Genomic DNA, 21,690 nt, shown 5'->3' with positions numbered 1-21,690 from the left:
AGCCTTCCCATTTGCGCCATTAGCAAAGTCATCTGAACCACCTTGCACCTTGCCATGTGCGCCAATCGAAATTCAAGGTTGCGTCATCATTGAGAAGAGGGCTACAAAGCCGAGAAGACGAAGAGCTGTTCAATGYTAATATTCTATCCCTCTTATGGGGAAGGAATGTATGGATTTACTCACGTTGTTTGTGGCAGCAATGGCAATGCTGTCCTCCTGTGGATGCCAACTCATGTGAAGAATTTTCTTGTTGAAGTCGATCTGGTCCGCGTCGGTCTCCTTGCGCATCCGCTGCGCGCCTCCCGCTGGACTATTCGCACGAGATCCCTTCTTCCCATCCTTACCGCCTGGGCTGGTGGCGCTGTTCATGGGCGTCGGGATGCCAACCTTCTTCGCCTTGAAGGCACTCTTGTCGGCTTGTAGCACCACTTCAGTATCCTTGCCCTCTTCTGAGGGATAGATCATAAAGTTGTTATTGTACGAGCCAGTCATGACGTTCTTGGCATCACCAGAGAAGACCACTTCGAATTTGTCGAAGATGCTGTCATTCTCGTACGTGTCGCAAAGTCGCGGTCGCAGGTGCTCATGGATCGGAATTGTCTTGACCGGCTGCCGCTCCATGTTGACGTCCCAGATCTTTACGGTGAGGTAGTCTCGTGAGAGTATGTACCGACCGTCATGTGAGAAACGCACATCCGAGATGGAGGAGATGATTTCGGAGAAGAAGGAGCGAGAAGAGGGATCTTCCTCTTGTTCAAACTCTGAGAATGGTGTCAGTAAAGATCTTGGGGCTGGTGAAAGGACAACCTACGTTTTGCGTGTTCATCACACAGAGCCTTTTGTCGCATGTCCGCAAGCTTAATGGTKCCCTTGCTAGATGCGTACATGAACCAGTTGCAACTTTGAGGGTGGAACTCGGCCGCTGTGATGACCTCTGTGAGCTCTTCCATGTTGGCCGGCTTAATATCGACGATGTTGAAGCTTTGATCCTGGATGTTGAGGTTCCACAGATTTATCCGTAGGTCATCAGAGCTAATAAATGTCTCTCCATCACTGTTCACAGAGATGCTGTTGATGTGATAGGCGTGTGCGTTGGCGTATGTTCTCCGGGGTACCGCCGCAACGACGGTGTCGTGGTGTGTCAATCGCGGAAACTTCAGGTCAGCCACGCTGCGGAAGTTGTGGTGGGGATAGCGGACAGGACCACCTCCATTCGCTCCTCCGGTGCCTGCAGGGGTAAGCTCCGAGGAGAGATTGTTCTCGGCCACAACCTTGAGCGACTTTTCAAACACTTTCCACAGCTTGATCGTCTTGTCGTTGGTGGAGAGCAGATAATGCGAGGCATTTTGTCGGCGACACCATTTGATCTTATTGATCTTCTCTTCAATCTCCAGCGATTTCAGGTAGTCAAATTCAGGCTCATGCGATTGAAACTCGGTGTGGAACTTGTATTCGCAGGTCTTCTTGGTCTCGTTGCGCTCGAACAGTACCACACGTCCGCCCTTGTCGCCGGTGGCTAGGTAATTCCCGGTCTGGTCAAACTCGACGGTTGATATTATATCCGCTTCCGTAATGTCCTCGACGTCGCCCTTGTCACCAAAGCACCTGCGGAGGATAGTGTCAGTATCGGAAAAGCGGTTCTTGGCGGGAAAGCAGCCGTGCGAGCAGGACGCCAATGGTGTGGTACGTTGGGCACAGCGGAAGGGGTGCTCTTCATGGGACGCAAGGTGCCGTCCGCCAACCGAACCCAAGCAGTCGCCTTTCTGCAACTCTGTGCGGCCGGGACAGAGAAGACGAGGAGGTAACGTACTGTGTGAACTTCCAAGTCGGCTGGGTGCCACCTTCCCCAGCGTCCACCATCTTCCCAATTGACTGTGCCGGTGGAGTATCCCTCGCGCCGACAGACTCTCTTCTCTGCGCAATGCTTTTTGACTGGTGGTGTCGAGTTCCAGACAGCCAGACCCGCGGCCGTATTAGATATGGGGGGTAGGGTGTTTGGGATGTTGGGCGTATTGAAGGTCAAGGTGGGGTGGGACTCGGTGTGTGACGGCGGGCGGCGGAGGTGATGTCGGTGGAGACTGCGCGGACCGTAAGTGTCGGCGCAGAAGCTGGGTTTCTACGCGCACAGACTGTACCGACGCTATTAGCAAGGTGTGATGCGTTGCGACAAGCTGATGACTTGACGCGTGATGTTCCAAGGTTGTTCAACTTGTTCGGATGGGCCGCTCGATGATCTCAAAGCCCAGATCGACTAGACAAAGACCAGCGCTTGGCGCTCTCGTTACAATGCAAGAACGTGAAGGAACAACATTGAAACGGCCAGACAAAGCACTCAAACGTCTTGGAATTGAATAGAATTTACACAACAATCATCGTGAAGGTCTGGAGCTTTACTGCGCGGTCTGCTGGCCATACCACCAGCCAAGTCCATCAAAAACCCCCGCGTGACATTCCAACAGGCATCCCTTTCCAAACGCCATCATTCCAAAAATGGTCCAAACGCCTTCTTTCACCCGAGAACACTCAATCAACTTCGCAGCTGTGTGAGCAAGTCGCACAATGGGCTTCAGATCACTACTACCGCCCACTGTGGCTGTTCCGCATGGATTGTTTCCAGCCAGAGAGGCGATTTTGGTGATAGTTGCGATCGCCGGGGCCCATCACAAAGTCCATGTTCGGGTCCCGCGTCGYCGCTCGCGACGGGTGTTGGAGCTCATATGTTCCGAGTGAGGCTTTGGAGCTCCATGCTTCGTAGGATGTTCGATCGTCAAGGAAATCCGACACTTTTTCCTTCCGCTTCCTGCAACATCTGCATCCGCATAGAACTGCGAATGCTGCCGCAATTCCAATGATCGCAACGACCACTACGATGACAATTGAAGCGATGATCGGGGCGCTGATCTGGTCTGAARTCTCGCCAGCACCACCTATGGTTGGACTTGACGACATGCCGAGTCTGTGTATGTGTAGAGTATTGTGTCTTGCTGGTGTCTTCGTGCCTCGGTCTGCTGCCTTTGCGCTCCCGACTATGTCCCGCGTAGTCGGCTCGGTATTCGTCGAATAACGTCGGATCGGTTGGTAGCTTGTCTAGGCCGAGTGCCCGTTTAGAAGGTGAGGGCGGATGGCCGTCCTGTAAATGCACCGCACGAGAATAGGTATGATGTAGCGAACTCCTCGTGTTTCAAGACGAATCGTTGAAACGAATGTTGGCAACGGGTGTAGCTGTCGAGCTGTGGAATAGTAGAGTAAGGGAGAGGATGCGAAGGAGCTTCGCGGTCAGTTGTGGAAAGGAATGTGATGGAGAGAAACAGAGGGGGAAGGGCTGCAGAGAGAGTCCCCGGGCAGCGAAAGAGATATGCACTTAACTTACGCCTGGCGCGACGAAGGACACCCTGCGAAGCCATCGTCGAAAGGCTAAGCTCGTAATCGCCGCGTGCCTGTCTGCGATCGTCGCTCAGCCCCCTGAGACGACAAGAGTAATGGACCAATGACGGCGGAGCCAAGATCACGACACGGGAGGTGGAACCCCGCGCTTTTCTGTCCTTCTTCGGATGAACAGTTTTGTTCATCAGCTTGACCCACACATCGTTTCAAACTACACGCATGCCTGAAGATGACGGCATACCATTGACACATGGTGATTGAGAAGCGGCAACCAGGGGAAACGATACCCCTGCCTCTTTGCGCGCGATCACAAGCCTTTTTGCACAGAAGAAGGGACGTGCTTGAATAAGGTATGCGGAATCGATCGGCGGTAGGGGTCATAATAAGCTCAGCTGGGCCATCTGCATCTGCATCTGCATCTCTTTGTGAGCGCCGCTTCTGGAACAACCACAACTCGAACCTCACCACACTTCGGCTCCGCAAACATGTCGGACATTGCTATGAAGAACGAGGTGAAGCCGGAGATCAAGCAGGATGGCGGCTCGCCGTCCAAGCTCGATAGCATCGAAGCCTTTGAGGATGATCACGACCTGCACATTCCACCCACAGACCCACCCATACCGGCATGGCTGGTGAAGCTATCGCAGGATCACTGGAAGGCATGGAACGACATACATGCAAACGCACCCTACGGGCAGAGAATCGAAGTGGGCATGATGCGCGTGTACGACACCAAGCCCGGCGAGCAGGAGAAAGTACAAATCCGCCTCAACGATATCCACCCGCAGCATCGCGCACTGCCCAAAGTGTACAACCTCGACATCAAGAACACCGGCCATAAGAATACGATTGTCTTTAGCGAGAAGGATCTGCCAGGCCACCGCTCCGCCCCATTCGGCAGCACGCGCACACAAAACCACCTTCCCGCCGGGAAGCCCACCGGCATTCCCTCAAAGGGCGACCGCTATGGTCCGAAGAAGCCGGGTTCATATCGCACCGCAATCCCCAAACAGACCGCACTGGCGCCGCCCATCGCACATGAAGCCGTGGCAAACCCCGTGGACGACGACTCCTCCCTCGACTTCTTCAAGCAATCCTACACTGCCGCCCTCAACGGAGCCAACAAGGCCACGTTTTCCAACTCTGTGCGCGGAATCTCATGGCATCCTGGCTCTGTTGGCCCTAACTTGGCCTTCGGCACCATGACATCCAAGCCGGGCAAGAGCAAGAACAACAAGAAGCCGGTCAAGGACAAGGCTGTACGCATGGAGAAGGTGCAGCTGCTGGACGCCATTCAGAATTGCTTCCGCGAGTATCAGTACTGGTCTTCAAAAGCATTGCGTACGCGTTTACAACAACCCGAGGCGTATATCAAAGAAACGCTCGAGGAGATTGCCGTGCTTGTCAAGAGCGGTGATTTCGTGTCGACCTACAAGCTCAAGCCAGACTACCAGAGACTCAATGACTTGCAGGCTGGTGCCGTCAAGGATGAGATGGCGCCTGTTGAAGACTCGGACGATGGCACAGGCGATGAATTGGGCGACGACGACGATGACATGGGTTTCGAGGACGTGGAGATGAAGTCCCAGTAGGGTTGCCTCCCGTGGGATTGATGGTAGAGTGGGTATTGGTAACGACGGCCGAGAAGCGATCAGACGATCTTAATTGCGGGATAGAATTTGAATGATACCCATGATGAGCGTTGATTGTGCACAGCGGATGTTTCCATCTCACTGCACATCTACTCTGGTTTGTCGCCGCTCCTCGCGCGTACCTTGTAGATGTCACGTCTGAAGATATGCTTCAGACTATCAATGGTTTCTGCGTCCATTGGGAGCGCGGTCTGAATGGCACCAAGACCACAAATGTCGTTCTTACGATCAATGAACCACGTCAAAGTCATACCGCCTCCCCAGGACAGCGTACGATCACCATACCACCCTTCAGCATCCTGACGTGTGAGCACGCCACCYAGCCCGTGCCCCGTCTTCGTCCCCGGAGCGACTCCATTGCGGAACATGAAGCCAAGTGGCCCAGCGAGAGCTTCCTGGTGCACAGCGGTAGCTTCTGGAGTGAGGTGATGCTCAAACATGTCGTTGACGGTGGAAGTCTTCAAAAGCTTCCCATCATTGGCAAGTAGGGAATGGAGAATTTTCATATAGTCGGGACCCGGCATGAACAGACCTTGGCCTCCAAAATCGCCTTTGGTGTTTTTGTTGATGTCGGCGCTCCCGCCGAGAACTGCCGCACCCAAGCCTTCTGAATCATCGGGATTCAAGTCTACGAGCCTCGCGCGAAGATCTTCTCGTGTCACCGGGGTGAATTGAGCATCTTTGATGCCCAAGGGAGACAAGATCCTCTCTTGGAAGTATTCTCCGAGAGTTTTGCCCGCTACACGCTCGATTATACGACCGGCATAATCTAGTCCCGGGCCATACATCCAACCGCTTCCAGGCTGGAAGGTGAGAGGGTAGTCGAAATGGTCTTCCACGGTCTTGTTCGAGCTGTCACTTGAGTTCTCTGGGAGCGCGAGCCATTGGCCTATGAGCGGGTGCATGAAAGAATATGCCATTCCATTGCTGTGCGTGAGAAGCATCTCTAGATTCATTGGGGTCTTCTGTAGTTCCAACACCGGTGTCTTGCCGTCCTCTGAAAATCCCGTGAGGACCTTCTTTGCGGCAAGCTCTGGTGCAATCTTTAAGAGGTCGCCTTTTAGGGACAGTTTCCCAGCTTCGACGCATTGGAGCGCGGCGATTGTCGTGATTAGTTTTGTGGCGGATGCGAGGAAGAGAACATCGTCGAGTTGTAAATCCTTCTTCTCGCCGGATAGCAGGGTGCGTTGACCGAGTGCCTTTTGGTAGACAAAGTCGCCTTTCGCATCTGTAGCGCATATGATAGCACCGTTTATCTTGCCAGCATCGAGGGCTGCTTGGAAGGCGGTCTTGATGTCTTGCTCGGCCATGGTCATGAAAGTCGCAGGTGTTGCAGTGTCTGGTCGTTGGAAGAGATGGGTGGGATATATAGACACCCGCTGTCGTGGTCCACTTTCCGACTGAGCGGGTTTGAGTAAATTTAACGTCTCCGCGGCGTTCTTGCATGTGGCTGCAATGTTGTACTTCGCGCCCTTTCGCACAGCCGCTGAGCTAGTATTTAGTTTACCAACGCGCTGATCACGGATAGCAGATGCCAAGAATATCGTCTGTTTTTCTGCATTATTGCATACACAGAAAATGAGCGATGGAGAGAAGAACAACTCCCATCTACTCTGATGGTAGCACATCGCTCTCCACAGTTGTCAGCGTCTTGTCCTGCCGGTGCCCTTTCCAGCCTGTCCCGGCTTGGACAAACACCATCAGTACTGCCACTCCAGCCATAGCCAACCAAAGAACCTTGAGCGATTCTTCGTAACTTGTCACCGCAATTTCACGCTCCTTGCCGCTGAGTGATGCTACCAATGCCGGAGAGCCTAGGAGCTTTCGTACGAGGGCGTCGTTCGTAATTCCACGCTCGGCGAAATGAGTAGTGAGTCTGTCATTGAGAGTCCTCGTGAAGAGTCCGCCGCCAATGGCAGAACCGAATGAACCTGCGAAGCCGCGAAAAGTGGCCAACAATGCGGTTGCAACGTAGTGCGTCTCTTTCGGCGTGAGGTGAAGGACGTGGGCCCTAAGCCGAATCAGTACATTGCTYTTAGAATCTAAGACAGGGGGTACGCTTGAACGGGCATGTGGAGTTGGTATCACTTACATTCCGTAATTCAAAGCCGCTCCAGTGACAAGACCGCTGAGAAATAGAACTGCAATGAACAACACCGTGGACGAATCGCCTCTCGTCAATAAAGCAAGCAGAAGGAGCGTTATCGGGAACAGTGCATATGTGATCAAAGTCGGAAGATAGAAGCTTCCTTGACGGCGAATGTGCACCCAACCGATCAATAGTCCGCCGACAGCAAAGCCCAGGTTGGTCGGAATCAGCAGGCCGCCTGCTGACGACGGAGCCCATTGTTTTATGGCTATGGCATATGTTGGCGTGAAGAATAATACACTCCAACGTGACATCATGAAGCCGACCGTGCCGAGACAGCTCAGGAGGAGTCCCCGTGATCTCAGGAGCGATATTGGTATGACAGGATCCGACGCAAGGTAGACTTCGTTGAGTATGAATGTCGCTGCGGTGAGGAGAGCCAGAAGGAGAGGAAGGATCGGAATCTTTTTTGGAGCCGACAAGGCGTACAAGAGAAGGACAAGAGTCGTGGTCAACGTCAAGGCGCCAAGATAGTCAAGGCAACGAAGACGATGCCATGTACTTTTACTCGAGGAAACAGTACTGCTGGAGGTGAACGACGCCGGAATGGTGAAATAAAGAGCRGACCCAGCGACCAAAGCCAAAGGGCTTTGCATCCAGAAGAGACTTCGCCAACCAGTGATTGGCAGAAGTGCGCCTGCAGCAAAGGCGCCGATTGCAACGCCGATGGTATAACCAGAGTTTAGAAGCCCGATACCCAACCCTCTTCGCTGTGCTCCTGTGAGTTCCAGTACGATGATGATCGATACCGTAAAGACACCCGAAGCACCAACACCAGCAACAGCCCTCCCAACAATGAATGCTTCGAAAGTGCGTGCAAATGCAGATAGCAAAGACCCAATGGCCATGATCACCGCAGAGACGAGGATGCAATGCCTTGGCGAGAACACGGAACTCAGCTTTCCCATCAACGGGCCCAGAGCTGACATTGGGATCAAATAGGCTGAGGTGAACCATGAGGTCTTCTCGAACGCATCGAGATCATTGGCAATGACACTTTGAGTGGTTGTGAGAAGGCTGATGTTTACCGCCTGTAGGAATATCAGACAACCTAAGAAGAATGCGGCGCTGATTGCACGCGTGCGGGAGAGCGACTGGTTCGCTGCAATATGGCCATCGTCCGAGGTCTCAGTTGGGTTCGAGGCTGTGGACTGGTATCCTCCATTGCTTTCTGTTCCTGGAATTGCTACACCTAGATCTGGCGACAGAAGAGCGCTTGTTTCGGTGACATGTCGTTCATCCGAGTGATGATGTGGCGGAGATAAAGGGCCCGACATGCACGGCCAAGTTGAAAGCGAAACTTTGAGTGGCAAGAGGTCTTTCTGCTCAAGGCGCCAATTTTGACAGTTTCAAAGATCAAGTCAATCGCTTGCAGTGCGCAACGTTTGAGAGGGAAAGAATTGCGTACGTGAGAGTCGATACCATGATGACATTATCTGTGCAGGGTCGTCGAGTGATAACTAATGATTGTTTAGATTTGTGCCTGATTATCAATCCAGAATGAACAGCATTGACCGTAATGCGATCTCAGCCACATCCCACGCTAGTCCTCGCGACATCATCGAGTCTGTTGTGACATTGATGCCATCAGTCTTTCACTTCACGCAATTATCTGAACCAATCGCGTAGGATCAGCAGATGTCGTCCAGGTATCTCTTGTCCGCTGTGAACGCGAGATGGTGTACGATCGACATTCGGGGAAGGTTGCTGCCGCCAGAGAGAGTTTGCGGGGATTCTTCTTCCACGCTCCTCGTGGCGAAGGCTCCAGGCGATCGGGTCTGCAACGTGAGATGTCCACGGTAGGGATCAGCTGGAGCTCCGCAAAGAGTTCGAACGAGCTTTCTCCATACTGTATGCTGCTGGTGACGCGGGCTAGCTTTCGGTCAAGCCTGTGGAAGGCTGTCCTTTTAGCCAATGTGCCTGACATCCAAACGACCTCATCATGGAAAAGCAGGCTCAATGTCGGAATCGTTGGCGGTAGTATCGTAGGCAATGCACTCGACTCTGCTAGAAGCCTTCGTAAGGTAGCTATCGTAATCCGAGCGAATGGTAAAGCACACTTCTTCAGAACATTCCCACTTCGGAAGTGCCCAGTCCTTGTGATTACTAGGTATACACAGCTTTTCGCGTCCCTCCCTACAACCGTTCCATCATCAACCTGAAGTATGGAATGTCCTCTGCAGCTCCGAAGATTTCTTCCACCATGTCTGCGCCTTCTCTCTCCTCGTCTATAAACTCCCATAGATTCAAAAGTGATGAGTGTAGGAAAGAGGAGGGACGCGTTGGATATGACGATTGTTGCACCTTGAACAACAAAAAAGAAATACAACACGGGAAAAGGATCATCTGCTCGCTACTCGTGTAGAGTGAGATGTGATATGACAGGGTGGTTTGGGACAGGGGAGGTTTGGAATGAATGTGATACTCTGCTACGAGGTATGCCAGCATGAAAAGTAGACTCCGCATTTACACATACCGGATCCGTTGAAGTTGCTTAAAGTTTGGGGCTTGAGCTCTGAGCTGACCGTAAAGACTCACTGTTGGTATTGACCTTCCAGGATAGGATGTCGAACATTCGACGTCAGAGACTTTCCCCATATAGTACATTTGTAGATATGGTACATCTTCGCTCCCCCTTTGTATCCTCTCCAAAATGACCTAGGGTTTCACTTCCTCGCTCTTCGCCTCGGGAGCAGCAGAGGAAGGAGCATCACCCTTCTCCTCGTCCTCCAGCATCATCCTCCTCCCCTCAACGGTAATGTACAGACTCCTCCCCACTCCCTCCAACGCATTTGTGACACCCGCTCCAACACCCTGCAGCATCGCCACCAACTGCGCTCTCAATCCATCTAGACCACCCTCAATTCCACCCACCCACTTCACGCCCTCGGCATCAAAGACCTTTCCTTCCACCCTTGCACCCAATAGCATCAGTTTCTGCAACCCTGCTTGCACCGCTGGTTCGAAATACCCGGGACTAGCCTTCCTCTTTGGCGCCGGGAAATCCGGTGCGCTTGGTGCCAGAATTTGAATGGCGGCTTTCAAATGGGCGGGACTCACAGCAGGCAGAGTCAAAAGCGCCAGCGGGCCGGAGAGAAGTGGCTCCAGGCCGTGATTGAGGGGCTGTTTCTTATTCGCAACATAATACGCCTTCCTCGAGAGACCATGTGTAAGTTTCGAAGTCGCCTGCGCTTTAGGGTTTCCGGCGGGATCTGTGGATTGCTGCATCGCTTCAAACTTGGGATCCCAGAACTCCACAATCTTCAACGCCGAGGCAAAAATGCCTGTCTGTACGACCTGTAGCTTCGTCTCTGAGCCAATATACTCTGTGTTCCCATTCTTGGCCAGTTCCTCGTCGACTTTTTTAAGCGCCGTAGCGAGTTCTCTACGAATACCAAYCCATTCGGTGGATTTGAGGTTGTTGTGTTGAAAGAGGAGGATTAGAGGAGATGCGCGGAGTACGGATTGATATTGTCTGTGGAGTTGGGTTTTGCGGAACTCTGGCGGTTTGTATGATGGCGGTTGGGTTGGAGGATAGCGCGTGAGCAGAGGCGCTGCTTTGAGGGAAGCGAGAGATGGCGCAGGTGTTGTGCTGAAGCGGCCGGCGTTGGAAGCGTGGCGGCATTGTATGCAGATGTATTGTGATGTTGATGGGATTGGTGATGGCGCAGGACAGAGGCTGATGCGCAGGCGGGGCGGCATGTTGGGCGGCAATGAAGCGAGAGCGCAGTCCGCGCGGGACAGGGCAGGTCGGAGACGACGGCGGTGGAGGTCGGTGAGCGTCTAAAGAAAGGTACCTGGTGCTTCGATGTCGGGTATCGATGAAGACCCCCGTCCTTCCTCCGCAATGCTTCAATCTCGAATTAAAGTTTCATGACCACCCCAGTTCGACATCCCTCCCTTTGCCCTTGTACGACTCACACTCGCAATTAAATCCACCTCACAAAGCAAAGCAACTTCCATCTCTCCCCGTTTCTTCTATAGAGCGTGCAGAAAGAGTGATAGACTGATACATTTCCTTCATCTGTCTCGTTTGTTATTTCATCTCAACCATTGGCATGTCGAACATCACTTCTCCGGCCCAAAATGGCCATGCTGCACAACAACAAGTCTCCATCTCGCCTTTGCTTAAGAGGCTGTCGACGTTAGAGTCTGCTCGGGGTGTCTCTTCCAAGGAAATTGCCGCCGCTGTCGCTCTCATCTTCACCGACAGCCTCTCCCCGGTGCAATTCGGTCTGCTATTGTGGGCATTGCACACCACCAATCTCGACCATTCCGCCGAGGTCCTCGCAGCATGCGCTTCCTCCATGCGAGTCAACGCTGCACAGGTCGATACTGCAAAGTTGCATAGTGTTGTCAAAAGAAAACACAAGGCGGAGGGAACTTATGCTGGAGGATTGGTACGACATTCTTCCTGCATTGTAAAGTTCAATTGCTGACGAAACGTCAATTTCAGTGCGACATAGTAGGAACAGGAGGTGACGGCCACAACACCTTCAACGTCAGTACCACATCCTCCATTATTTCCTCGGCCCTTCTCTTGATCGCAAAACACGGCAACAACTCTTCTACCTCCCTTTCGGGCTCTGCGGATCTCCTCCAAAATTGTCCCACACCTCCCATCATCGCAGCAACCACGGCCACGAACCTACCTCTCATCTACGAGAAATCCAACTACGCTTTCCTCTACGCTCGCGAATGGCATCCAGGCATGAAGTACAGCGCAGCCATTAGAAAGGAAGTCCCCGTCCGCACAATTTTCAATCTTCTTGGACCTCTTGCCAATCCAGTACATGATACGGGTTTGATAGAAGCCCGAATCCTGGGCGTTGCTCGACACGACATTGGCCAGAACTTCGCTGACGCTCTGCGTCTAAGCGGCGCGAAGAAAGCGTTGATTGTTTGTGGAGAAGAGGATCTAGACGAACTGTCCTGCGCAGGACCCACGCATTGCTGGTATCTTCATGATTCTCCTTCTGCATCCAAAAGCCAGGCGGAGATTGTCAAATTCATGCTCACGCCAGAGGACTTTGGCCTTCCTAGACATTCACTTGAGACAGTGCATGGCGGAAAGGGACCTGCTGAGAATGCGGAGATTTTGATGAGGATATTAAAGGGGGAGATGCCTGATGACGATCCTGTCTTCCATTTCGTGCTGCTGAACACGGCGGCGTTGATTACCTGCAGTGGAATTTGTGAGAGTGAGAGCAGTGCTATGGGAGAAGGAGATGATGGGATCGTGGTGAAGGAGAGGGGGCCCGGTGGATTGAGGTGGAAGGAAGGCTTGAGGAGAGCGAGATGGTGTGTGAAGAGTGGAGAGGCTTTGAGGCAGTGGAATGGATTCGTAGAGGTTACCAATGAGGTAAAGGCGTGATATGTGATGCATTGACTGAAGATGGAAAAGGCGAATGTAGATCTAGACTACCTTACTCTTGAAAACTTTCTGACATGCTTTTGAGAGAAAACGCTGCCTGTTGTATAGATATTTGCATACCTACATACATGTATGTATTCACGAAATGGATGAACATTGCGATGATGACGACGACATCCACGTGTGCGGTGGAGCTGGTTATCTCAACGGCAGAACCATGTAAATTTGATTCCCCTCTCGGCCGTTGATCGATGATGTCTGGTTTCCCCAGATCTACGCCCGTCTGCCGTTTACAATTGGTTTGATAGAAATGGCACCTGCTTCATCATGAGACAATGGCATAACATCCAGCTTTCCAGCTTYTCATGCCGGTCAAGGGCACAGACTGCCAATGCGTACCCTTTGCCGATATTTTCGCATCTTGTGCACGCAGCGGAATCCTGTCGTGTCGAGTTTATTAGCGCACCCAGACATTCTCCGATGGGTTCCGCGTCTCGATCTCGCGCATTGCGATTATCGGCAGACGATAGGAACTTCTTCAACTTGGATGAAGTTCGAAGTAGAGAGGCTACATGTTGCTCGCGTAGGCTGAATTCTGCGTAGTGGTTATTGTTAGCGCTGACCATGTACATAGACATGGTCTTCACGCACGGAGATGGCAGCCGCTTTTGTAAAAGTACGGTAGGGTAGATGATGTTGCTTTATTTGGGGTCGAATTTATAGTTGGGATGAAGAACCGTTGTTTCATATTTCCCACGCGAGATGCTTGGTGACCTTACCACGTTGATGTTAAACAGGACCTTGAGAACAAATAAAGACTCGTGCAGATTCGCGAGGAGTTGTGAGTGTGGAGAGATGATAACGAGAGTGTATATTCGAGTGGGTGAGATGAGGTTGTTTCATAGGCGCCGTGATGAGGTATCACACACTTGAGAGAAAGGTATGGGAGATTACCGCGGCTAAACATTGTTTGAAGGGACAGATGTCAACCACAGGCAAACGAGAAGTAAGCGGACATGGCAGTGGTTCAACACAACGACACCATGTGTGCGATCGAACGGAGCACAACGCTCTACTAGCAGGAGAATAATGTCATCGAACGTTGTGTTTGAGGGTGGATCGCATGCCGTGTCGAAATCAGACGTTAGTGCGATCCCGGAGGCAGCTTTAAATTCGTAGCGCGTGCAGTAGTGTCAGGGGCACGCAGCTGCAGGAGTGGGCCTCATCCCCCAAGCCAGGTCCATCTTTTGCGTAGCAGAGCTTCCAAGACTTCTCAACCAGTTTCAGTGCCAGTCGAGGTTGTTGGTTGTTCCATTTCGCGTGCTTTTTGTTGGAGAGAGAGGGAAGGACGGAAGAAAGAAAGACAGACTGTTGCTGGTCGGACACTCGTTTTAACATCACATCACCTTACATTCGCTTTCTGCCCTGCACCGTCGCTCCGACGCGTTTCGCGGCCCTCCTCCGCCCGGCTGACGGAAGGACAAGACATTTGATCCGCCGACAGGACAGGGACCATCGCTGCGGACTGCTGGACTGCCACGTTCTTTTCATTAATCGTCCCAGGAGACGACTGCCACTCGCTTGATTCACGCACCTGCCGCTGCCATTACTCACACCTGCCGACAAGAGTCGAGACCGGACGGAAAGAGAAAGAGGAGACACCCAGAGAAGAACCGGAACGGGAACGGGAACAGCAGGACCACAACACACACCACAACACCACAACACAACACATCCCGATTATATCCCTCGCGACTCATGCTTACATCCCGCACCATTCGCGACAACGAGCCTCCCCCGCGCGGCTACGCGCCAGACGATCGGTGAACAGCACCAACAAACAAACACCCTCCGCGCTGGGCTGGGCCACCGCACGAAACGAATAGCGCCGGCGCAGATGGAGGATTCACAGGAGACATTGAAGGCGCTGGGCGGCCACTGTTCAGCCATTGACAACGACACGCTTTACGTCCTCTCCGACTCAAAGTTCATATCACTACCCCTCAAAAAGAATGCCACGGCTACGGAGGAGGAAGCGCCTCCGCAGGCTGTCACCGACCCCGCGTGTGTGAAGGCGGGAGACGACTTCTTCGTCATCGGTGGAGGTGACACCCCGGAGGAGTACAGCGGACTGCAGCGGTACAGTTTCGCGGACAGCAAGTGGGAGATTTTGCCTCTACCGGTGGACGTGCTGCAAACGCGCACAAATCACAGCGTGGCTTATCTGGAGGACTCGAAGGAAATCCTGATCTATGCTGGCTCAACGGACAATGCGCCGAGTCTGCTCTCCTCTCAAACCTTTCTCCTCCAGACACAAACGCCGTACATTTTGCGGTCGTTTGTTTCATTCGCGCCACCTGCCACTCGACCTATATTACAGCCCTGGAACAGCACACATGCGGTCATGGTGGGTGGAGAGACCACCAACACTGGCGTGTGGCTTTTTGGACCCGAAGGATGGTCACAGTTCGGGACAAACTTGTCGGAACCGCTCGATCACAGTACTCGAGGTGTAGTGATTGACGGCAGCGACGGAAGCAGGGTTCTTCAGCTCTACGACATGAGCACGTCGCCAAACACTGTTTCGAATGTTGTGATGCTGAACGCTGGAGGCGAGGTCGCTCCATCTGGAACGACCGTCAACGGTACATCGTCATCCTCTAGGAAGAGGAAGCGCGACCTGACACTCGACARCTGGCCTTCATACAACAGCACGAATGCACCTACATCAACACGGACAGATTGCTCGCTCGCACAGAATGCAGATGGGCTTGTTGTCATGGCAGGCGGCAGTGAGCAGGAGCCTATCGTTCTATACAACCGCGAGAAGAATTCGTGGGTTGATCCCGATGACTTCTTCGGGGTAAAAGAGCAGATACCGCTCAAACCATCATCCACTACATCCTCTACATCGACAGCATCACGAACCGCCCAGCCAGAAGAGTCTACATCAGCAGCGCCTCCAGCAGGCATGAGCGCTCACGACAGAACGATGAGAACGCTGGGCATCACGCTCGGCGTCTTGTTTGGTATCGCCGCTCTTTTCATCATCGCATTACTCTTCCTCAGATGGCGGAAGTTGAAAGCGAGAAGGAAGGCAGGGTACCTCAAGGAGAAAAACGGGGGAGATGAAGCCAATCGCATGAGTTTTGCGGATCGAGGCGCTTCTTTCATGAAAGAGGCTGGAATGTCTACTGATGATCTTGCACCTCCCAACCGGGACTGGGCGCCGGGGAAAGACCACAACGCACATAGCTCGCTGGCCATCATCACCGGCAAGTACAATCCTTCGCGGAATGCCAACCACCAGCCCAAACACAGCTTTGAGAGCACCACGGCACTTGTTAAGAACAAGAACGGGACTGCGATGCCATCGGAGAAGTTTGAAATGATGGACATTGGTGACAAGTCATCGCAGCTGGCGGTGCCGGGCGCCGCGGTTCTCAAGGGCGGGTCGCTGGATCCCAACACTCGCGCGGAGAGGAAGCGATCATCAGGCTGGTCAAAGTATTTTGCTACCACTCAACCTACAGGACCAAACGGCACTTCACACATCCCATCCGTGTACGTCAAACCAGGAAATGAGCCTCACCGAGTATCAGACATCTCCGACGCGGAATCCCAGACGTCTCGCATGTCACCTTCAGTCCTCCCACCTCTCGACTTTGAGAAGATTGGCGAGGGACATCGATTGTCCAAAGTCGCCACTGGCTCGCCACACTATTTCAATTCCCAAGACGACTTCGCCAGTAGAGGAAGCATCGACGTCGCAGAAGGTCAGAGAGGACTGATCATTGATCCGAACGACTCTAGGAGATCTCTGGCAGCGACGAGCATATCTTCCTATGGCAATCGTTCCACGATTGATAGTACCGCTACCAGCGAGTATTACAATGAGAGCGGGCACACGCCATGGACGCCCATGAGCGGCACGCGGGACATGGGTCATGAGAGAAGAGCAAGTAGTGTTTACACCAACACAAATACTTATGAGAGGATGCCCAGTCGCGGAAAGTCTACAAATTTCTTCCCTGGTTCCGGGACGGCCTATACCAAACCTCTCAGACCGAAACTTGGACCGAGCGCGGCACAAGTTGAGGCTGAGGAGAGGATGGGACTGGCGATTCCCAAGGCTCCCTTCGCTGCCAAGGGTGGGGATTCGAGGGACAGTACGAGCAGTACTGTTACTGTCTTCCCAAGTGGGAAAGCCTTTGATGGAGAGGGTGACAATAAGGAAAATGAAAAGGTCAATACTGACATGAGCTGGGTCAAGCTCGGATGATTGACTCGAGGGGAAGAAGATGAAGGAGAACATTGAGATGGATGGATGGAACTCGCTCGCTGGCTTTCGGGCCCGACCTTTTTGTTGTTTTCGCCGACCGGGCAGGAACCGACACAACCAACCGATTACACGATGAAGAGATGATATGAATCAGCCGACACGCACGCACACACACAAACACACACACAACAACAACACAACACACACTACCCGCACGCACGCACGGTGCAGTGCTCGCACAGCAAGTTTTTTGGTCCTTTGCATTATACCATTCTGTGGAAGTGAGGGAAACAGGATCGCATGATTGATCGTGCTGGTGCCCTCTGCTGACCACTTCTATTTCYTCGATGGGGAGTAGTGTTTATTGTTCTATGATGAGAGGGGAGAGGGGAGAAGATACCATTGCCTGCTTTGAATTTTGCGGCTGAGCGTTTTTGTAGTGTGCGAGCGAGCCAGAGAGAGAGAGAGAGGAGGGACAGACAGAGAAATGGGTGTGGAAGGAGAGGGGAAAGAGAGGAGGAAAATGGAATATGGAGTAGGTTGGGAACCGGGAGTTGTACATATTGCTTAATGGATTGTACAGAATGATTTCTTCCCAATTCCTCATCGCATGTCGTGTGGTACTGACGACTTGCTGGTCGTATTCATTGTATCTGTGAGGAATGTTGAAAGTAGCATGTCGTTCCATGTAGGATACGACTCACTGCTCGCTAGGACGCCATTCAATGCAATGGCTCATGGATCATCATCGAGCCGGTACCTTTCTATCTGGGCCATCTAATGATTCTAATCCATATGGTTAGGGTTAGGTTAGTGGAAAATTGACAAGCCGGGAGATGTTCACCGAGTCGCTATCAACTATTGCCATGCTTTGAGATATATTATTGTGATGATCTTCGTGTAGTTGGATATTATGAGACAGGGTTGTGAAACTGTAGAAGTGATATGAATTAGGTAGGGGGTAGGATCATTGATTTTTTCGACAGCATGGAGTGGTTGATCAGGTTTGGTCGTTGGATGGAATGTATGTAAAGTGACGGTGTTTTAGTGGCGAGACCTTGCTGGAGCCGAATCATGAGAAGATAGGTACTCACAGCCTCGGAGGGAGTGGAAGCGATGTGGGTTTCCATGGCTGGCGGGATAATTTTGAGACTACATACTCGAGGGCGACGGCAATGAAGAACGCTGATGGTCACGCTGTGGATGGCTAGGAGTTTTCCTGTATCGACGAGCCAGATATGAGGCCATTGTACAAGATCGTAACGTCAATATCTACAGGGAAGCACTCGTCTCCTCGTGCATTAGAACATCGCTTGCACGCGATTGGCAAGATTCCTCCGTCATTCATTGCGCAAGAGGAGCCTCTCCCTTCTGTGCCTTGAGCTTCTCCTCAAACTTCGCAAATTCCTGAATGGCAATCTCCTCTTCCTGGTCCAAGACCTGCTGTACACCCTTGACCTCCTCAATGTAGTGCATCAACATACTCTCAATGCCGTTCTTCAGTGTCACGGTACTGCTATCGCATGTCCTGCACGCTCCACGTAGCTTCAACATGACCTGTCCGTCGTGGAAACCACGGAATTCAATGTCGCCGCCATCTTCTTGAATTGCGGGTCGGATCCGTGTGTCGAGGAGTTCTTGAATCATGCCTACGACTTCTTCATCTTCGGGATCGTACGTGGCTTCCACATCGCTGTTGGAGCTTCCCTGGCCAGCTTCCTCGCCGGACTTCGCCTCGACTGTGTTTACCATGGGCTGACCATTGGTCACCGCTTCAGTGATGAGGCTGAAGACCTCGGGTTTGACATGCGCCCAGTTGGTGTCGCTATTCTTGGTGACTGTAATGTAGTCTTTGCCGTAGAAGACGCTGGTCACTCCGTCGACGTTCATGAGTTGCGCCGCGAGTGGAGAGGGATGAGGAGGCGCGAGAGTGGAGCGCGGGGAAAGGTATTCGAGGAAGGTGGAGGGGAAGTTATCGGGTAGGACGGGKTGGTTGGGCATGAACTTGAGCGCATCGGCATTGGGTGTGTCTTCGGTCTGGATGAAGATTGTACGCTTGGCTRTTGTCGCAGGAATGGCGGAGCGGGATGTGAGTTGGCCATCCGGGTGGAGGGAGGGTCGCTGCTGTCCTCTCGACGCGGAGAGCGGGCTTGTTCGTGGCGCATTGCTGAAGCATCGTTGTGATGTGCTGGCGGTGGTATTGGTGGTGGCGGCGGCAGCTCTCCGTGATGGACGCAGGGCGGGACTGCTGAGCGCGTTTGCGACGCGGCGAACGGCGGATTTGGAAGACATGGTGAGGCGCAGGAGGAGGGTGGCGGAGAAGGATGTTGTTCTACAGAAGTCGAGGGCGGTTGACAGTACTTCTTTCCACGTCTTACATCATCGCGCTGTCGCTGGCGGGCATGCAGGGTATAGCACATGGAATCGCTCCGATAGGCCGCGTGCGGCGACATCATCTGTTCCTTCGTCCACGCACAATGTGTCTCTCTCTGCACAGTATTACATGGACCGCGGGATTCCTGCTGGATTGTCTGCCTTGGAGCTTATTCTCGATACGTGGCGTCCTCACGAGCGAGCTGCTGGATGGATGAAAAGAGATGGGCTGCACCGCGTTGTAGATGRACACTGGACATGGACATGAACATGGACATGAAGGTCGTCGGCCGTGACATTTGATCCGTGTTCAAGTCTCTACCTTGCTTGCTGCTCATGATACGCGACGCACGCTGTAGACCGACAGCAAGCTGCTAGCTGGCGTAGTGAACAAAATCATGGGCTACACTGGAGCGACGCTGCGACCGGATCAATTCACAAGTCGACGGTCGGCATCAACGTCGTCGCGAGAGTCACGATAGATATTCGCCGGCCTCTGTCGCAAACCTCTGCTCTTACTGCCTGGCATTCTTCTTCAAACCGACAGCAAGCTGTCGGACTGATGAAAAAAGGGAACAACACGACTTAGAGGGACGCTTCCGCGACCTCGTCACCAAAGCCATTCAAAAGCGCAAACGACTAGGCATGGCAGACATAACCCGTAGTACCGTCCCACGAGCCTCTAGGTTCCTACGGCGGTACCAGACCGTTTTTTTGCGTGTTGTTGAAGTTGTTGAAGTTCGAGTTGACGCGGGCAAAGCTGAAGTTTTATGCTGGATTGCCGAATGACAGAGATCGCGCAATCAGTATCAGGAATACAGCCAACTACGTGTCCCCAAGACATGGATGTGTCATAGCAGTCTGCCTCCCTCCCCATTGGCACGGTCTTCCGAAATCTGGCGGAGAGCGAGAAAATTTGGAGAGCAAGAAAGTTTGGGCGGCATCTGGCATGTGCGATATGCTCACGCAAGTAAAGACAAGGGCGGACTTCGACTATGTGAGATCTCCTCACCTCCAAACTGTCTCTAACAAGCCGACCATTCTTAGCCCTCTAGTACCCTGCAAAATAGCAGGGTGTTCCAAAATCTAGCGGAGATTGAGGATTCAAAGGGCGGAGACCTTCGATGTGAGCCTAGCTCACCTACTGGAAATGGCGCAAAGTGGGCTTGAAGTCCCTTCACCTACAACGATTCCCCACTATATTTGAAAGGACCCTGCTACTATAGGGGATCCTCGACGGCTGAAAGACGACAACTGCAAGGAGAGAGTGCGAGACTGTAACATGCCAAAAGGGGGCGGAACTCGACTGCTGCATTCCTAGGCGAAGCAAACTCACCCGAATTCCCATGCCCGAAAACGACCAAGGACAATGTCAACAATACCCAAGGACAATACCAACAATACCAAGGATAAAGGCAGAACCGCGGGATATAACGTATATAGATGAGTCCAAACTACCGTTCTCATCAATACACAGCAGTAATGCGGTGGCGGGGATGGTGGAGTTGGTTACCACGCTTCCTTATTCAAACTGAACTGAGTTGGTCTGGTTCGTAGAATCCTCACTCCTGCAAGCCTTGCTATTACTAACTGTGCATAAAAAGGCGTATGCTGGCTCAGCAAGGGGGGAAGAAGTCGTCTGTTCAAATCGGTAAGTTGACGAAAGGATATACGTACATGGGACATTATTGACAGTTTACAGGGCTCCCTGCGGTGCGATCTTTTTGCCCTTCTTTTGCTTTTCTTTTGCACTTTCTATTGTCCTTTTGTCTGTTCAATTCCCTTTTGATTCGTTCTTCCATTTCCCAAGGGGTGTGGGTCTTATTCGTGGTGTGGGGCTATATAGACTACCTATCCGTTTGGCAAGTCAGGCCCGAAACGCGGGCCGGAGTCTGTGACGAGTCTGTGCGTCTGTAGATCTCCAACCACTCGACTTCCTCCTGCAACAGCTCGGTTCCTTCCGACGTAGAACGGCCACGACGATACTCGATGATGCCTCACACGCAGAGCGATGAGATGACGTGGGCCCGCGGAGCTTCGCATGAGAATGAAACCAGCTCACATCCAGAGGTTGTTCGACGATGAACCATCCATGGATGGTAAGCTATCCATAATAAATCACCATCCAAAGAGTCGAGCAGCAAGCGTGGGCGGAAAGAGGACGCGAGTCGTTGAAGTCGTGCTTCGAGTTCCCCTTCAATCTTAAAAGCCCTGTTGATCTTATGGATTAGATGAGTCCACTCACGGAAATTCAATTGGGTTCCGCGATCGCCCCTCCGACTCTGTAAGGTTTACACTTGCGAGCAGAAGATCTGCGAATTGATAAAACCAAGCCCGACGCCTGTTTACAGCCGAGGGGCATCTCATTGTTTGTCTCATTGCTGTTGTCTACATTTATATACACTTTCACGGCAGGTTTTCCGTTGGAAGAAGGAGGAGCAAAACAACATACGACAGACGCCAGACCAGTTACATA

The 21,690-nt window shown here is 52.4% G+C and overlaps 10 protein-coding genes; 4 read left to right on the top strand and 6 right to left on the bottom strand.

Annotated features, from left to right (window-relative positions):
- Positions 1-101: 101 nt before the first annotated feature.
- RCC_02568 (RGB-1 protein phosphatase 2A regulatory B subunit) lies at positions 102-1,860 on the bottom strand (the record flags this gene model as incomplete). XM_023767858.1 has 4 exons in its annotated part: positions 102-125; positions 184-761; positions 812-1,605; positions 1,811-1,860. 4 exons carry the CDS (start codon positions 1,858-1,860, stop codon positions 102-104), a joined length of 1,446 nt encoding a protein of 481 aa, XP_023623626.1.
- A 717-nt stretch (positions 1,861-2,577) lies between these two features.
- On the bottom strand, positions 2,578-2,949 carry RCC_02567 (uncharacterized protein; the record flags this gene model as incomplete). Its single annotated transcript, XM_023767857.1, has 1 exon — positions 2,578-2,949. The coding sequence occupies one exon, from the start codon at positions 2,947-2,949 to the stop codon at positions 2,578-2,580; it is 372 nt and encodes a 123-aa protein (XP_023623625.1).
- Positions 2,950-3,869: 920 nt separating this feature from the next.
- On the top strand, positions 3,870-4,976 carry RCC_02566 (uncharacterized protein; the record flags this gene model as incomplete). Its single annotated transcript, XM_023767856.1, has 1 exon — positions 3,870-4,976. One exon carries the CDS (start codon positions 3,870-3,872, stop codon positions 4,974-4,976), a length of 1,107 nt encoding a protein of 368 aa, XP_023623624.1.
- A 149-nt stretch (positions 4,977-5,125) lies between these two features.
- On the bottom strand, positions 5,126-6,346 carry RCC_02565 (probable transesterase (LovD); the record flags this gene model as incomplete). Its single annotated transcript, XM_023767855.1, has 1 exon — positions 5,126-6,346. The coding sequence occupies one exon, from the start codon at positions 6,344-6,346 to the stop codon at positions 5,126-5,128; it is 1,221 nt and encodes a 406-aa protein (XP_023623623.1).
- A 298-nt stretch (positions 6,347-6,644) lies between these two features.
- On the bottom strand, positions 6,645-8,462 carry RCC_02564 (related to MFS multidrug transporter; the record flags this gene model as incomplete). XM_023767854.1 has 2 exons in its annotated part: positions 6,645-7,047; positions 7,129-8,462. The coding sequence occupies 2 exons, from the start codon at positions 8,460-8,462 to the stop codon at positions 6,645-6,647; spliced, it is 1,737 nt and encodes a 578-aa protein (XP_023623622.1).
- Positions 8,463-9,843: 1,381 nt separating this feature from the next.
- Positions 9,844-10,887, bottom strand: RCC_02563 (related to ribosomal protein YmL11 precursor, mitochondrial; the record flags this gene model as incomplete). Its single annotated transcript, XM_023767853.1, has 1 exon — positions 9,844-10,887. The coding sequence occupies one exon, from the start codon at positions 10,885-10,887 to the stop codon at positions 9,844-9,846; it is 1,044 nt and encodes a 347-aa protein (XP_023623621.1).
- Positions 10,888-11,243: 356 nt separating this feature from the next.
- Positions 11,244-12,559, top strand: RCC_02562 (related to anthranilate phosphoribosyltransferase; the record flags this gene model as incomplete). XM_023767852.1 has 2 exons in its annotated part: positions 11,244-11,585; positions 11,642-12,559. 2 exons carry the CDS (start codon positions 11,244-11,246, stop codon positions 12,557-12,559), a joined length of 1,260 nt encoding a protein of 419 aa, XP_023623620.1.
- A 1,897-nt stretch (positions 12,560-14,456) lies between these two features.
- On the top strand, positions 14,457-16,841 carry RCC_02561 (uncharacterized protein; the record flags this gene model as incomplete). Its single annotated transcript, XM_023767851.1, has 1 exon — positions 14,457-16,841. The coding sequence occupies one exon, from the start codon at positions 14,457-14,459 to the stop codon at positions 16,839-16,841; it is 2,385 nt and encodes a 794-aa protein (XP_023623619.1).
- Positions 16,842-18,185: 1,344 nt separating this feature from the next.
- RCC_02560 (probable HIRA-interacting protein 5) lies at positions 18,186-19,133 on the bottom strand (the record flags this gene model as incomplete). Its single annotated transcript, XM_023767850.1, has 1 exon — positions 18,186-19,133. One exon carries the CDS (start codon positions 19,131-19,133, stop codon positions 18,186-18,188), a length of 948 nt encoding a protein of 315 aa, XP_023623618.1.
- A 1,524-nt stretch (positions 19,134-20,657) lies between these two features.
- On the top strand, positions 20,658-21,003 carry RCC_02559 (uncharacterized protein; the record flags this gene model as incomplete). XM_023767849.1 has 3 exons in its annotated part: positions 20,658-20,763; positions 20,819-20,865; positions 20,917-21,003. 3 exons carry the CDS (start codon positions 20,658-20,660, stop codon positions 21,001-21,003), a joined length of 240 nt encoding a protein of 79 aa, XP_023623617.1.
- Between the last annotated feature and the right edge of the window lie 687 nt (positions 21,004-21,690).

The sequence above is a fragment of the Ramularia collo-cygni genome (genome assembly GCF_900074925.1).
Source record: "Ramularia collo-cygni strain URUG2 genome assembly, contig: RCC_scaffold03, whole genome shotgun sequence".
NCBI lineage: Eukaryota > Fungi > Ascomycota > Dothideomycetes > Mycosphaerellales > Mycosphaerellaceae > Ramularia > Ramularia collo-cygni.
Note: the sequence above shows the minus strand (reverse complement) of the source record. Positions and strands in the feature narration are given on the sequence as shown.